General features: G+C 48.0%; 1 protein-coding gene across 1 annotated transcript in view; it reads right to left on the reverse strand.

Annotated features, from left to right (window-relative positions):
• Nucleotides 1-13,129, reverse strand: part of ADAMTS9 (ADAM metallopeptidase with thrombospondin type 1 motif, 9) — a gene marked incomplete at both ends in the record, with an annotated part of 59,669 nt that overhangs the window by 15,283 nt on the left and 31,257 nt on the right. The window contains 12 exons of the mRNA XM_008946535.1: nucleotides 163-447; nucleotides 642-809; nucleotides 956-1,060; nucleotides 2,861-2,980; nucleotides 3,827-3,991; nucleotides 5,008-5,172; nucleotides 6,642-6,852; nucleotides 8,442-8,568; nucleotides 9,133-9,262; nucleotides 9,372-9,538; nucleotides 12,171-12,266; nucleotides 12,523-12,640. Of these exons, the coding sequence (XP_008944783.1) occupies nucleotides 163-447; nucleotides 642-809; nucleotides 956-1,060; nucleotides 2,861-2,980; nucleotides 3,827-3,991; nucleotides 5,008-5,172; nucleotides 6,642-6,852; nucleotides 8,442-8,568; nucleotides 9,133-9,262; nucleotides 9,372-9,538; nucleotides 12,171-12,266; nucleotides 12,523-12,640 (1,857 nt within the window). The remainder of the gene's footprint in view (nucleotides 1-162; nucleotides 448-641; nucleotides 810-955; nucleotides 1,061-2,860; nucleotides 2,981-3,826; nucleotides 3,992-5,007; nucleotides 5,173-6,641; nucleotides 6,853-8,441; nucleotides 8,569-9,132; nucleotides 9,263-9,371; nucleotides 9,539-12,170; nucleotides 12,267-12,522; nucleotides 12,641-13,129) is intronic.

Here is a 13,129-nt window from a genome sequence, read left to right on the forward strand (position 1 = left end):
TGCCTGCACCCTACTGCAACACTTGCTTGTGTGAGCAGCGATAGCAGGGAGGAGGATCCCTCTTTTCCCCGCATGGTGACTTTAAGAAATGCCTGGATTAGCCCAGGGGAAAAAAAAAAAAAAAAGGAAGGAGAACAGCAATAAGAAAATCAGGGCACTTACAGCACCCCAGGGGCCAATCCTCCACTGATTGCCTCCTGGTATATGAGCACGGTTTCGGTTCGGGCTGCCTCCAGGGTGCAGTTTCAGGCGATGATCCGGATAGAGGAAAGGGTGGATGGGCCTGCCGTAGTCATGGCTGTTTGGATGACAAGGAGACATGGAGCAGTCTTGCTCGGTGGCAGGGAGGTCCTCTGGATCACACTCACTCCTATCCACCAGCTGGTCACTGTAATTGATGCAGACCACTTGTCGCGTTGCCTTACCTTGACCACAAGTCACCGAGCACTGCATTACAGTGGGAAAAGGAGACATGTCACATTTCCAGCTTTGAAAATCAGACAGACAGCTACTGCTAACAACGAACAGCAGAACACCTTCACGTCCCCAGTTACAAAAGGGCAAGCACGACAGATTAACGAAACGCATTTCCAGCAGTGAGGTCTCTAAGGCTCTCCTGGAAGAGACAGCGTGATGCTTACAGAGCTCCACTCCAAGGCCTTCCACTGCCCGCACGGTGTCACGGTGCACATTTCTGTGGCTGATGGCTTTGGGAGGTGGAAACAGGCTGACTCGTCGGCCACCGAGCCCTGGTCATCCCGGCAGCTGACGTATCTCATCCGGGTCCCCTTCCCGCACGTCGCGGAGCACTAGGGAAGAGCAACAAGCACTCCACTAGAAAGTTTCCTGACAGATACTACAAGGGCTTTAGAATGAAAAGTTGGTCAAATGCACTTAAAAAATATCACATTGTCTATTGTAAAATCATCTGGAAAGTCTTACAACACGTGCTTACCGGTGTCCAGGATCCAAATCTCCACTGTGTCCTGTGAATGCCTGATGTGGATCTCTTCGCTTCGGGACTATTTGGATGCGGAGGACATGCTGCTATTTCACAGTCCTGTGCATGAAATACAGGAGGGAAAAGAGGGATATAAAGATTTTGCAGATGTTGCAGTTGAACTACCTCCTCTTCAACATAACTATGAACAACACGCAACAAAAATCCACGTGAAAACACAGGGATCAACACAGTGTGAAAATCTGTGACCTGCATGCTTGTGTGTCGGCAGCTTTTTGCCTTGTGTCCTCTTGGTGAATCAGCAAAGTTTGGCATTGATATCCTGAGGGCTTCATGTGCAGAAACCTCAGTGGACTTTTGACTTATTAAGAATTCTACAATAGGGATCCCATAACCAAGCACCACCTCCATGCATTAAAACCACATGTTTTTGAGGCAAAAGATGAAAGTTCATTAAGAGACTTCTGGTATGAACACACATCTGCAGAGCAGCAACTTTATCTCCCTTCAAAGCTTCCTTTTTTTCTGTGTGAGACCTGCAGCCCACTTCATAAAGGTTACACTGCTGAACTGATTGCAGCCTTTTGATTCCCTCCAGCCCACCAGACCACCTATATTCACATGCTGATCTTCACCACACACTAAGCATGCAAGGTTTTGGGGACAGGCATGTCATTCTGCTCAACCTTGGTACAGTGCCTAATGGGAGGCCTCTGGTACTGTCTGGACCTCCTGGGAGGTCTGGTGACAGAAATGATGAATAGCCATGACTTTACTCCATGAGCCTACGAGTAGTCATTGCCAAAAAGGAAATTAATACTGATGTCACTGCGAGGGAGAGAGCAGCTCTTGACAAATGGCACAAATGATTTCCACCTCACTGTGATTTTACTGACGCTGGAGGTGTGCATGTCAAATGATGGCTGATGACAAGTGGGTTTGTTACCCCTTCAGTATAGTGCAACTGGTCTCCATACATGGGGAAAAAAAGCCTTTTCCTAAATGTTGTGGCCTCAGTTAAACTCTGAGAAGTCTGTGAAGTAATGGTCTGTTTTATTCAACTCCTTCACACCCTGGACTTGTCTTCTGCTTGAAATGGGAATTTACATGTTTCCTTCCAAGGACCAGCAAACATCACGGAAAGCCTCTTCAGCAAATTTGCAAGGGGTGTGCAACATTTCTGCATTTATCCAGCCAGGAGGGATGCATCTGGAATCGTAGCTGGCACGTAGACTGTACTGTCACGAGCAGCAGACAAGATGAGATGGCTCCTAGCCATCATCTGTACCACACAGCAACAGTCCTGCAGACAAGAGAGCCCAGACTGCAGCCAGGCATCCCAGACCCCATGCAAGCCAAAGGAGGCGTCTGCTGTGTCAAGACCCTAGCCTCTGAGGCTAGTAAATACTGAACCAGAAACCAGAAGGATAAAATGGGAGTCTTTCTATATTCATCTACTGCCACTTCTTTAGCCCATAAGCTCTTAGAGATCATCCTTAGCTCTGAATTCAGACAGCCCTTCACACACCCTATCCCATGACTAGAGCTCCATGGATATAAACCATAAGCAAAGGTAATCTTTACTCCACAAAGACTTGATGCTCTCCTAACAAGTTGCCTGTTGCCTTTTTGGCAATCTGGTGCCTCAGAGTATGAGATGAACCACATGGAGGGGGTCTAGATGGGGATGGAATTCCCTGAACACCCTTCTCTGTCCCACTTCTACCAAAACAGGGTGCTGTGCTGCACCTTTCCAACAACCATATAGCAGACCAAGATGCTCTGCAAGGGCTGGTGTTCAGGGCAAGCCTCTGCTGCAGTGAGACAGCCTTTGAAGCTGCAGCCTGGATGCATCCATATGCACGCTGGCAAAATCAGAGAGAGGACAGCAGGATGTACCTGGGTATCTGTTGGCCTGGTTGCAGCATTGCACTCATTATCATCCACCACCGACACGTAGGTGCCCACAACACACTTCACTGCTCTCATTTGGTAGCCTTGGCCACAGGTCATCGTGCACTAGAAGAGGACAAATAGGAGAAAGAAATGCTGGGTGTGAGTAGCTGCTTCAGTTAGAAAGTATTCATCAGCCCAGCCTGTGTTTAGGCACATAACATGAGCAGAAAAAATAAAACCAAGCTTTCCTACTGGTTTCTCTCCACTTCATGCATTTCAGCATTAAATTAGGTCAAAGTTTTAACTCACTGTGCCCACCAGAGCCTTGCATGCTTCACTTGCTTCCTTGGGAATGAAGGTGCAAGCATTTAAATGACTGACTGCTGCACACAGTAAATCACAGTCTGGTAGAACCTGCATCATATTCTTCTTTAAAACTGGTTGTTCAGCCCCATGTCAGCACACGTGGCTAATGAATAATTTTGCTGATGGGAAATAAGTCTGACTAGAACAACTGGCCTGGGTTTGTTACTGTTTTTAAAGTCAAGAACTAACAGCTTTGTTAAAAAGGAGGTGCCAGAACACTCTGGGAGAAGTGAACTTGTGTTTTAACAGAAAAAAACTCACGAGCCCAGAAACTGGAAAATATTAAAAGCAACAAGCTATTCAATGGGAATAGCTTTTCTGTGAAAATTAGGCTATGTATTTACATACCTAAATATGGATTTAGGAGTGTAACCTTGGAAACTAACTCTTTTTTTTTCTTAAATCAAGGCCAATTTAGTATGACACAGAATAAAGGTAGCACAAAGGGTGGGCACTCTTACTGCTGCCCATCCCTGAACCCAGGTGAACAGAGGGCTGCATTGGTGGGCAAATCAAGGAGCACAGTCACGCCACTGAATGTGGACAAGGGGGCAGTGCCCAGCTTTGGCTGCCAGCACCCAGGTGCCACTGGCTCTGCAGTACCTGGCCCCAGGGCCCCACTTGCCACGAAGCACACTCCTGCTGCTGGCACGTCTGCACCGACTCCGGCTTCTTCTCGGGATCGCAAAACCTGTCATTTAACCGATCTTCTCCAAACTGGCACCAGGTCTGGCGGTGCTTGTGGCCTTTTCCACAGGTGACCAAGCACTGTGAGGAGGAAAGAGCAAGCTCAGGGGGTGATGGGGATGTGCTGCCAGTACAGCATCTGCCCCAGCACTGTGAAATAAACCTGTGGGCCCCAGGCAATCACTGTGTAAAAAACAGTGTCAGGAGGCTGCTCTTGAGCCAACGTCCACGCGTACTGAAAAACACAGGAGTGTCTTGCAATGAGGTGGGATCCTCTCAGGAGCTGGCCCAGAGTAGAGGCTGGAGAGCTAGGACCCTTCAGCACAAGCAAAGTGAGATCATGAAGGCTCTTGACTTCCAGCAGCTGTGAGAGGTAGGGCAAGCCCCAGCACTGTCCAACCAGGCTTCAGCTATGCACAACAGGGTGCCAAAGGCTTCCAAAAACTTGCTTGGCTCTGGATAAAGATCCCAGATCCCACAGACTGCAAGTGTCTCGTCCACCACCCCAGCATGAGGTCCACCACCCAGAATACAGGTATTTTGCAGGGAACAATCCCTGTTCCAAATTAATTGCCTTCATCATTTCCTCAAAGAACATGATTCAGAGAAATGAGAGTTATTTGGCTACAAATGTGATGAGCAGCCTTTGAAGACTGTTCTCCAGCGTCCCCAGCCCTGCTGCAGGGAAAAGCCTATCAAGAGATGGTTTTATTGCATTGCAAAGGACACCAGCAGCAGTGGAAGAGGCAATGGTAATAAACAGCAGGGAGAGGGCTGAGCAAGGTATTAGTAGGGTGAAATCCTGCCCTCCAGCGACAGCCAGAGCTGCCAGGGCTCACGAGGACAATCTCAAGGGAGAAAGAGGGCAGAATGTATTTTTCTTTCCAAAAGCACAGCGGAACTGTAGAAAAACTGGGGAGAAATTACTGCAAGACTGGAGAGGAATTAGCCTCCTGTGGCTTTGCAGGGAGGGGACTGGTCACTTGACCAGCAACTTTGCCATCTGAGACCTTCTCAGGCAGGAGGCGCAGTGCCCCCACGCCCTGGGGCACAAACAGAACATGAGAGATGAGTGGAGACTGGTGACCAGCACCCACCTCGGACCACTCGCCCGTTTTCCACTGGGGGCAGGAGAAGTCGCTGCAGCGCTGCACTGTCAGCTTCTCCTGCTGGCTGCACTTGCTGTCATCCAGGACATCGTTGTAGGTGTTGACACACATGGCTCGCCGCCGCCGCGTGCCCCCACCACAGCTCTTGGAGCACTGGGGGGGAGAGACAGTGAATAAATACTTCCTGTCATTCTGTTCCAGGCTGAGAGCCCACTTACTGCCTCCTCCCTCTTTGCAGTCACGGCTGTGAAAAGACTGTAGGAAACCTCCAGAAGAACAGGCTATAAAGTAACAGGCTATTACTTTATATATTCCTTTAAAAAGCCAGTCTTACTAAGCTTAATAAAATCTCATGGCAACGAGTTCCACAAATTTATTTTGGGTGTAACTCCATTATTAATTTTACGAGTGTTGCCTTTCAATTCTCCCAAAATGGCTGTTCCTCATTCTCATTTTAGGAGAGATTAATTCCTTTCAACCAGCCAGCCCTCCTTCACTGTGCCCTCCCCCTGGAAAGCCCCAGGTTTGTCATCCTCTTGATGCTGGGCCTGCATTCAGGAATTTTCTTGTTCATAGAAAAACTAGAAAGTGTGAAGGAAATAAATTTCAGAAGCCCTCTGCTGATTGCATTATGTCCTCCCCAGCTTCTGGCAGCAGAGCTGGTTTCAATGGCCCATGGAGCTTAGGGTAATGACGACAGACCTTGAGATGCTTAAAAGTATAAGTTATTTGCAGTGGAAAATAAGGAGTACCAGGGTGATTTGCACTACAGTGTCCTCCAGAAAAAGCAACAGAGGCAGAATCACTGTGGCTAACTTTGATATACTGTGGTGGTGTGCCCCCTCACCCCCAACCCGACCTTTATCACTCCTCAAGTGATAACCACCAGTGGCAGTGGTAATGGATGTGTGTCTGGTCCTGTGGCCTCAGGGGAGACAGATAACACCACAACAGCCAAAGGCTAATTTGAGCAATGCCCCACCTAACCACAGTGCTGGCCAATGTCCACCTCGAGCCAAATTTGGAAGAAACCAGCACCTGTAGTCAGTATGTAAATATGACCATAAGGCAATTCTCTTAGTCCAGAAATAGTGGACAGCCCCAGAGCCTGTTGAGCTCTCTTGCATGGCAGCAGGCTGTATTCCAAGATCTCCCCTTGTGTAGGGACACAACTCAAGGTTAATCCTTGAGGTTTATTGAGACCCTGTTGTGGCAAGGACTCTCTAAGTGATTAATAGCTAAACTTTGAAATATTAGCTAAGTGATATAAAGGGTTGACTGCATATATATAATCCTTCAGACATAAACTGTTGACCCAATCTGAGAGTAAGATTTGACCTAGCTGCCCCTAAGCTCCATCAAGAGTTTGGAAAGCAAGGGGGTCCTTCTGCACCTCATGACTCAATGGGGGTGGGTGTCTCCCTGACAGTTTTGTTTGTCCTTTACGCAGTAAATAATTAAGAGTACTTTGTTTTATATCAATAAACATACTGTTCCTTATCCCTCACGAGTGATTGCATCACCCCATCCTTGACATACACACGGTGTTTCCAAACCCAGCAGCCAGACACACCCCTGTGCAAGGAGCAGCTGGTGCCTGGGTCCTGCCGAGCAGCCCCTACCTCTGTCCAGGCCGAGTACCGCCACCCTCCCACGTTGCAGTCTCCAGTGCACTTCTCCCTCGTGCTGGGCTTGGGCTGGCTGCTGCAGAACCGCTCGTCCACCTTCTCTATCTTCCCCTCCAGCCTGCTGTACTTGGAGCAGTAGATCTCCAGGGTGCGGTACCCCAGCCCGCACTGGGCCGTGCACTCGCTCTTCCTCGCGATGTGCCACCTGACCGAGGGGAGCAAACGTCAGCTGTGGGGCTCTGGGACTCCCAGGGTGATGTGCTCAAGGGTGTTTGACATACACAAGGAATATACACTCTTGAACTGGATGTTTTGGCTCTTTGTATTACTTCCCAATGCTTTATGGCTTCCAAAAATCTCAGGCAATAACCCTGGTGTTGCTCTTTGCAGGGATGGAACTGTCACCAGCTCCCTCTTACAGGCAGCAAAGACACACTGCGACCCTGCAGGACCGTGCAAAGTGGTGGGGGAGTCCATGGCCAAGCAGTGAGCAGTGCTTTGAAGGCTATGTTCCCCTGGAGGGTTGGCACCTTGGCCTCCTAAAAACTGAGAGCTAAAAAATACAGCACTGTAAAGTGATCTGCAGAGGCTCAAAGGCACTCCACACGTCAGGATGGCTGCAAAACAGTCTCAGCTCTCCAAAGTGCAAGTGAATGACTTGCTTCAAGACACATGAGCCCCAGATGTGTCAGTGGGGCTTGAAGGTGTTCCCTCTTTGCAGACAGACTCCCACCCTGCTGCCCGAGTCCTGGGATGGGCAGCAGGGGCTGGTGCTGGTGGTCCTCAGGGACGCACCTGAGGGTACAACCCTGCTTCACATCAGCCCTGGTACCAGCTCTGGCAAGAGATCCTGGACATGAGGCCTGATCCAGGAAGATGCTGGAGACTGGAGTCAAGAGGAGCTGGTTAGCCTCCACACCTTGCAAGGGTGGCTCCTGGGGAAGGAGGCAAAGACATTCCCTGGGGTCCTGGAGATCTCTGGGCTGTTCAGGGAGCCCAGAGCCCCACTCCTAAGCTGAGAGAGCAAACTTCAGCACAGCTAGAAGAAGAATAAGATCAAGGGGATTTGGAGTCAATAGCTCCTGAATGGCAGGAGCCCTCACATCCCTGCCAGCTTTTCAAACTCCTGCATTTGCCCTTCTCAAGTTTCCAACCTGTTGCAATGGCAACAGCTGTTACCGCGACAACCCGAAATACGGCCCCTGTAGAGCCCGGGGTTTCTCGGGGCCACCTGAACTGCTTCACCAGCAGCCCTTTAACACCACCATATTTAAGCTCCAGAAAGGAAAACAGATTGCTTTTGAAATGAAAATGGGTTGTGATGATTTAGGCCATGCTCTGTGAATTCCAGCTCGCCAGGAGTTGTCTGGGGACAGCCCCAAATACACTCTCTACTTAAACCTTAAAAAGATGATAAATCCAAGTCTTAGTCACACTTTTGCTTTGACTGTGTGTTTTTCCCTCTTTGCAGGCTGTTTGTAGAATGGTGCTGAGCATTTCTGGTCCAGGCAGATGTGTATTTCAGGCACTGTACTGCACAGGGAGATTTTTTCAACATTAGGTAATTATTTTTTTTTATATATATAGTTAGCACTGATTTAATCCAACAAAAGAAATGTGAAAAAGTAGAACAGTGCCTCTCAAAACACAATTGGCGGATGTCAGTCCCTCTTGGTTAAAACCAGGCAACCAGTAATCCTTTTTTTTCAAATCTAATACAGGCTAGTGAGAAAAGGAATTATGGTGAAAGGAAAGATACACAATGCAATGTATACACACGGCTGAGGAGTGCACCTTAATTCACACTCTGTGCTGCAAGGCTCAGTGATGGGGTCGGGCTGGGGAATCCGGTCGCAGCGCTGGTCCGACACGGTGAGCTGGTCCGACTCCCGCGTACACACGGGCTTCCTCCTCCGCTCCCCTGCGCGGGGAAAGCGCCAGTCAGGCACACAGGGAGGGACCAAAGCCCTTATTCCCATTACACCTTCTATAGTAGCAATTAAAAGACCACTAATTATGCTTTTCAGTCTCTTTCAGGAACAAGGAGCAGGCTAAGACTAACAAGAGCAGGAGGGTTTTAACGCTGAGATGGACAGAGGTGAGCTCAGCACACCTGCAAGGACAGGCCTTGGGCATTATAGAGGGTCAGCAGCTGCAGGTAGCAATGACTGGATGCCAGAGCCAAAAGCAGACACTGATGCCTTTCCAGCCTTAGGAAACACCATGGAATCAATTCTGCACTTGGGCTTCCTCACCTGCAGACCATGTTGTAGGGCTTACTTGGCTCCGAGGGGCTGTAAAGGTGCCCTGCTCTGAACCTGAAAAGCAGCAAAGCATTGCTACACCTTGTATGATGTTATCTGCCACTACAGCTCAGGGAAACAATCATGCCCAGGAATGTAAGAATCTCAAAGAAATCAGATGGAGAGGGTTCTGACAGCAGGGCCCAAATCTAGGATAAAAGGAAGCCTCCCCAAGCACCCACCTTGGCAGAGCTTACTGCAGGGCTGCCACGGGCCATACGAGTTCCAGTAAAACTGCTGAGGTTTGTCCTCAATAGGGATATTAAACGTGTAACGAACATCAGGATTGTACAAATTGCCCACTGATAAAACCTGGGAGGAAAAATGGAGAAGCAGAGTAAACCAACCGACTTCACTGCCTGCTGTTTTCAAGTCCAATAATGCTGGGCAGACTTTTGCACACACACAACATATACTTCACCTGAAGTGTTATTTCTTGCTCAATCCGATCAGTAGAATTAATCCTTTCAATAGTATTATCCGATCCGCTGTATTCGATCACAGCATTCCCAACTTTGATTTCCCTTTTAAACATACTGACGACAAAGTCTCCATTTAATATAAAGTCTCCTTGACTGTTAGATAAGGCTGCATAGGTGCAAAAAACAAGAACTAAAGACGCAGAATTAACTCATACGTACATAATAATGTGGGTCATGCGCTCTCAGTGCTCCTTTTCATGGGGGTGGGAGGAAGAGCCCACTGGCACTCTCAGACAGAAAGGATGTAAAGAGAGCAGCAGAGCTCTTACAAACATCGTGCCTTCTCCTTTTGCCACTGCAGAGCCTCATTAAAATGAAGGCTGAATGCCTGAAGCTCTGGCTAAATAGTTCACCCATAACCCAGGGCAGAGAGACACCCAAAAAGGCACGCTGGGCTGGCGGCTGCAGGCAGCACACACAGCCTGTGTCCCCTCCTATGCCACAGAAATAATTCTGCCCAAATCTTCTTGTTAGCTGTGCAGATAGGGTGGCTTCCCTGTTGTTTTCAGGTGTGTTCTTAGGGGAAATGTATGTACCCTAACTGCCTAAACATGATTTTCTAGTAGATAATTACAGGGAGTTTGGTCAGTATCTCCCCCTCTCCCTCCATACTTTTTATTATTCCAAATCTTAAGGTATGTGAAAGCACTGAAGGCTTAAAGCCTAAATGCTTTATAAAAGGAACAGTTTCCTGAAAACAGCAGTCTGCTGCATAACTTCACACTAATGCGATTATGTAGCTAATTTCCTAAGTTAGTTTCCCCACCATTTCACCCATCACAGCTACATTACTACAAAGCCTCTGTACTGAAAAATCTAAACTTAACACCAAAACACCAAAGGGAAGGTTTTTCCACCAAACGAGGAGAGATAACGAATCCAAACACTGCTTGGTAGCAGACAGACACAGACAGAGAAAAACTCATAAAGCAGAAGCTATACTCCACTCAAATTCCACACTTTGGAGGCTTTAATGTCATTAGGCGGTTGTAAGACTCATTAAAGGATTCCTTCCCATTTACTGTATCTCCTACAACAGTAGGTACACGTCTTGGACTTGATGACAACATCAAATTCCTCCTAAATTGTTAAGCAACTACAAGGTTCACAGTACTGAGGGCCCAAGATTTCACACTCAGTGAGCTGCAAAATAAGTGGACACATGCACACTTCTCATTTGCTTCTAGTCAGGCCTAATATGAAGAGATGCTTTCCCAGCAATATTAAAGCAACATTAAAGAAGATTTGACTTCATTGCTTCCCAAGAAGATTAAAGGCCCTCCAAGAAGAGCCGAGAAGTTCTTTGGGGCTCCTTCTGGGGTGAACCAGTTTGACTAGGCACAACGCAGGGAGGACTGTTTTTCTAGGGAAGAGGAATAATGAAATGTACCTCCCTCCCCCAGGACGGAAAACTCACACCTCAGTAGGGTATTTTTGGTACAGATGTGCACTCATGCTGCACCACCTCCTTTCACTGCTGTGAGCCGCAGCAACGCCGCAGCGCGGCTGCAAGCGAGCGGCCCCGTGCGTGCAGGGACAGCCAGCCTGGCATGACCCCAGCCTGGGAATGAGGACAGGCAGGACCCGCTCAGCTTTTGGCCTGAATGAAGGGTCCAGCCACATGGAAGGCATTTCAGAGCAACGGCCAAAGCCGTCAGCATCGTTCCCCTTTGGAGCACGACAGTCTCCTCTACTCGCACCTCACCCTATCTTACCCTTCTTCCCTTTATCCCCTTGTCTAGTGGACTAGGAACCACCAGCCCAGTTCCGTTTTTAACATACCCAGTTACAGTGAGTGCTTGGCTAAGCCCCATGTTTCACAAAAATGCTCAACGCAGGGATTTTGTGAGATGAAATGAGATGAAGTGCCTGCTCAGAGATGTAAATACGGGAGCTGAGGCTCATGATAACAGGCACAGAGACAATAGGAGGAACAGAGCCAGGACAAAAGAGAAGGAACAGAGCCAGGAGAGCAGTCATCTCCTTGGGGCTTCAAGGGGCCACAGCCCGAGTCCCTGCTCCATCAGCAATCCATCAGACTCTGAGGGACCCAGGCAGGACTTAAAGGCAAAATCAGCCTTTGACTGGCAGGTGTAACTACAGTCACAGAGTGTATTTCTGCTATCTCTGCTACTGAGCCCAAACAGAACTCTTTATGGGGTTAATTACTGATTGCCATGGTGGAAAAGAGACACATGGTCATGTGCCATGGTCATGCTAAAAGCAAGGTATTTCTTTACAATTAGAAAGGCTCAGCCTAAGTAAAATCAGAGTTATTCCTCTCAGCAAAACGGAAAGTAATTTCTCTTTGGGTTTGCTTGTACACACGTCTTTCCGGGTATGGCATATTTGCTCTCCAGCCAAGGCACGGTGACAGCAGAGATGAGTTAAGCTGCAATGAGGAACCTCCAGCAGAACTCAGAAGCCTGTTTGGTTCCCAGCTTTGTGCCTCAGCGCCCACCCACAGCCTAGGCTCAATAGTCCTTCCCAGCCCAGAAGACAGTCTAAGGGGGTATATTTCTGTGATCTCTGTGACTTTCCGTGACCTATAACTTGTGAACCTCCCAAGCTTTGCAGTGAGGATGGCATGAACAAAAAGAAGGAACAAGGTAAGATGTTTGAAAACATCTCCCTTAAATGAATTCTTCATCCTCCTTAGCAGAGAGCAGCCAACAGATCTATCACCACAACCAGACAATAAAGCAGATTTCTGGACTGAAACAAGGACTGCAACTCACCCAGGTAGTTGTCATCCTCTGGTTTCCCTGAGTAACTGTGCTGACGCACATCAATATTAGTTGCACCAGCTGGGATGCGGACCACAACGTTATAGCCTAGGAAAGATTTAACAGAAAGTCAAGGCTGTTACACAGACATTTCATTTGCTTTCTACGGGGGAAGGGAAATGAGCAAAATTACCTCACATTACACAAGCCAATACTTTTCATTTAGCGATAGCATAAATAGTTGTAAAATGAAGTGTGCTATAGCTAGCAGGATTTTACATCAGTGTTTTTGTAGATTAAGTGTGGTAATGGCTTTTATAGACACACATTTTTCACTATAAAGTTTTTAGCAACAGATTCTTACCATAATGCACTGTGTTAAATGTGCCTGCAACAGTTTTGCATGAAGAATTATCCCCACCACACACACCACATTTATCTCTTCTTGCTTTTGAATTCAGCACGTGATCGCATCCAGCTTGCTTTAAGAGAAAAATGGACAAAACTAGATTGTGCAAATACAGACTACAACAGGGTTTAGAAACCTCCCAATTAAGGCACACAAAAGCTGTGGATGCAAAAGGCTGCCGTGACAGAAATTGTTTGGCTTCCCCACATTTTTCTGCTGACTCACAGTGGGGCCATCCCACACCATTTTCAAAGAAAAAGTGAGGCTCAGAGCTGCTGTTTGCACAAGGTGTTGCCTTCACTGGCGAAAAATTCTTGCATCAACTGGTCCCATAGACAAAAGTGTGAAAAATAATCCTGAATGGAAGTGTAGAGTGCTCCAGGGTCTGATCAGGAAGAACCAGGGCAGACCGCAAAAGGAAGCAGCATTTGGATTCAGGCTCGAACCTCCACAACCCTCAGTAACTCAGGGCAGACTTACAGACACCCTCCTGGACATCTGGAGGTTGGCACAAGCTTCAGACCAGCCAGTGCTTGTGGAGCCTGTGGATGGCGCCTGCAGC

Source organism: Merops nubicus, unplaced genomic scaffold (assembly GCF_000691845.1).
Source record: "Merops nubicus isolate BGI_N331 unplaced genomic scaffold, ASM69184v1 scaffold19808, whole genome shotgun sequence".
Lineage (NCBI taxonomy): Eukaryota > Metazoa > Chordata > Aves > Coraciiformes > Meropidae > Merops > Merops nubicus.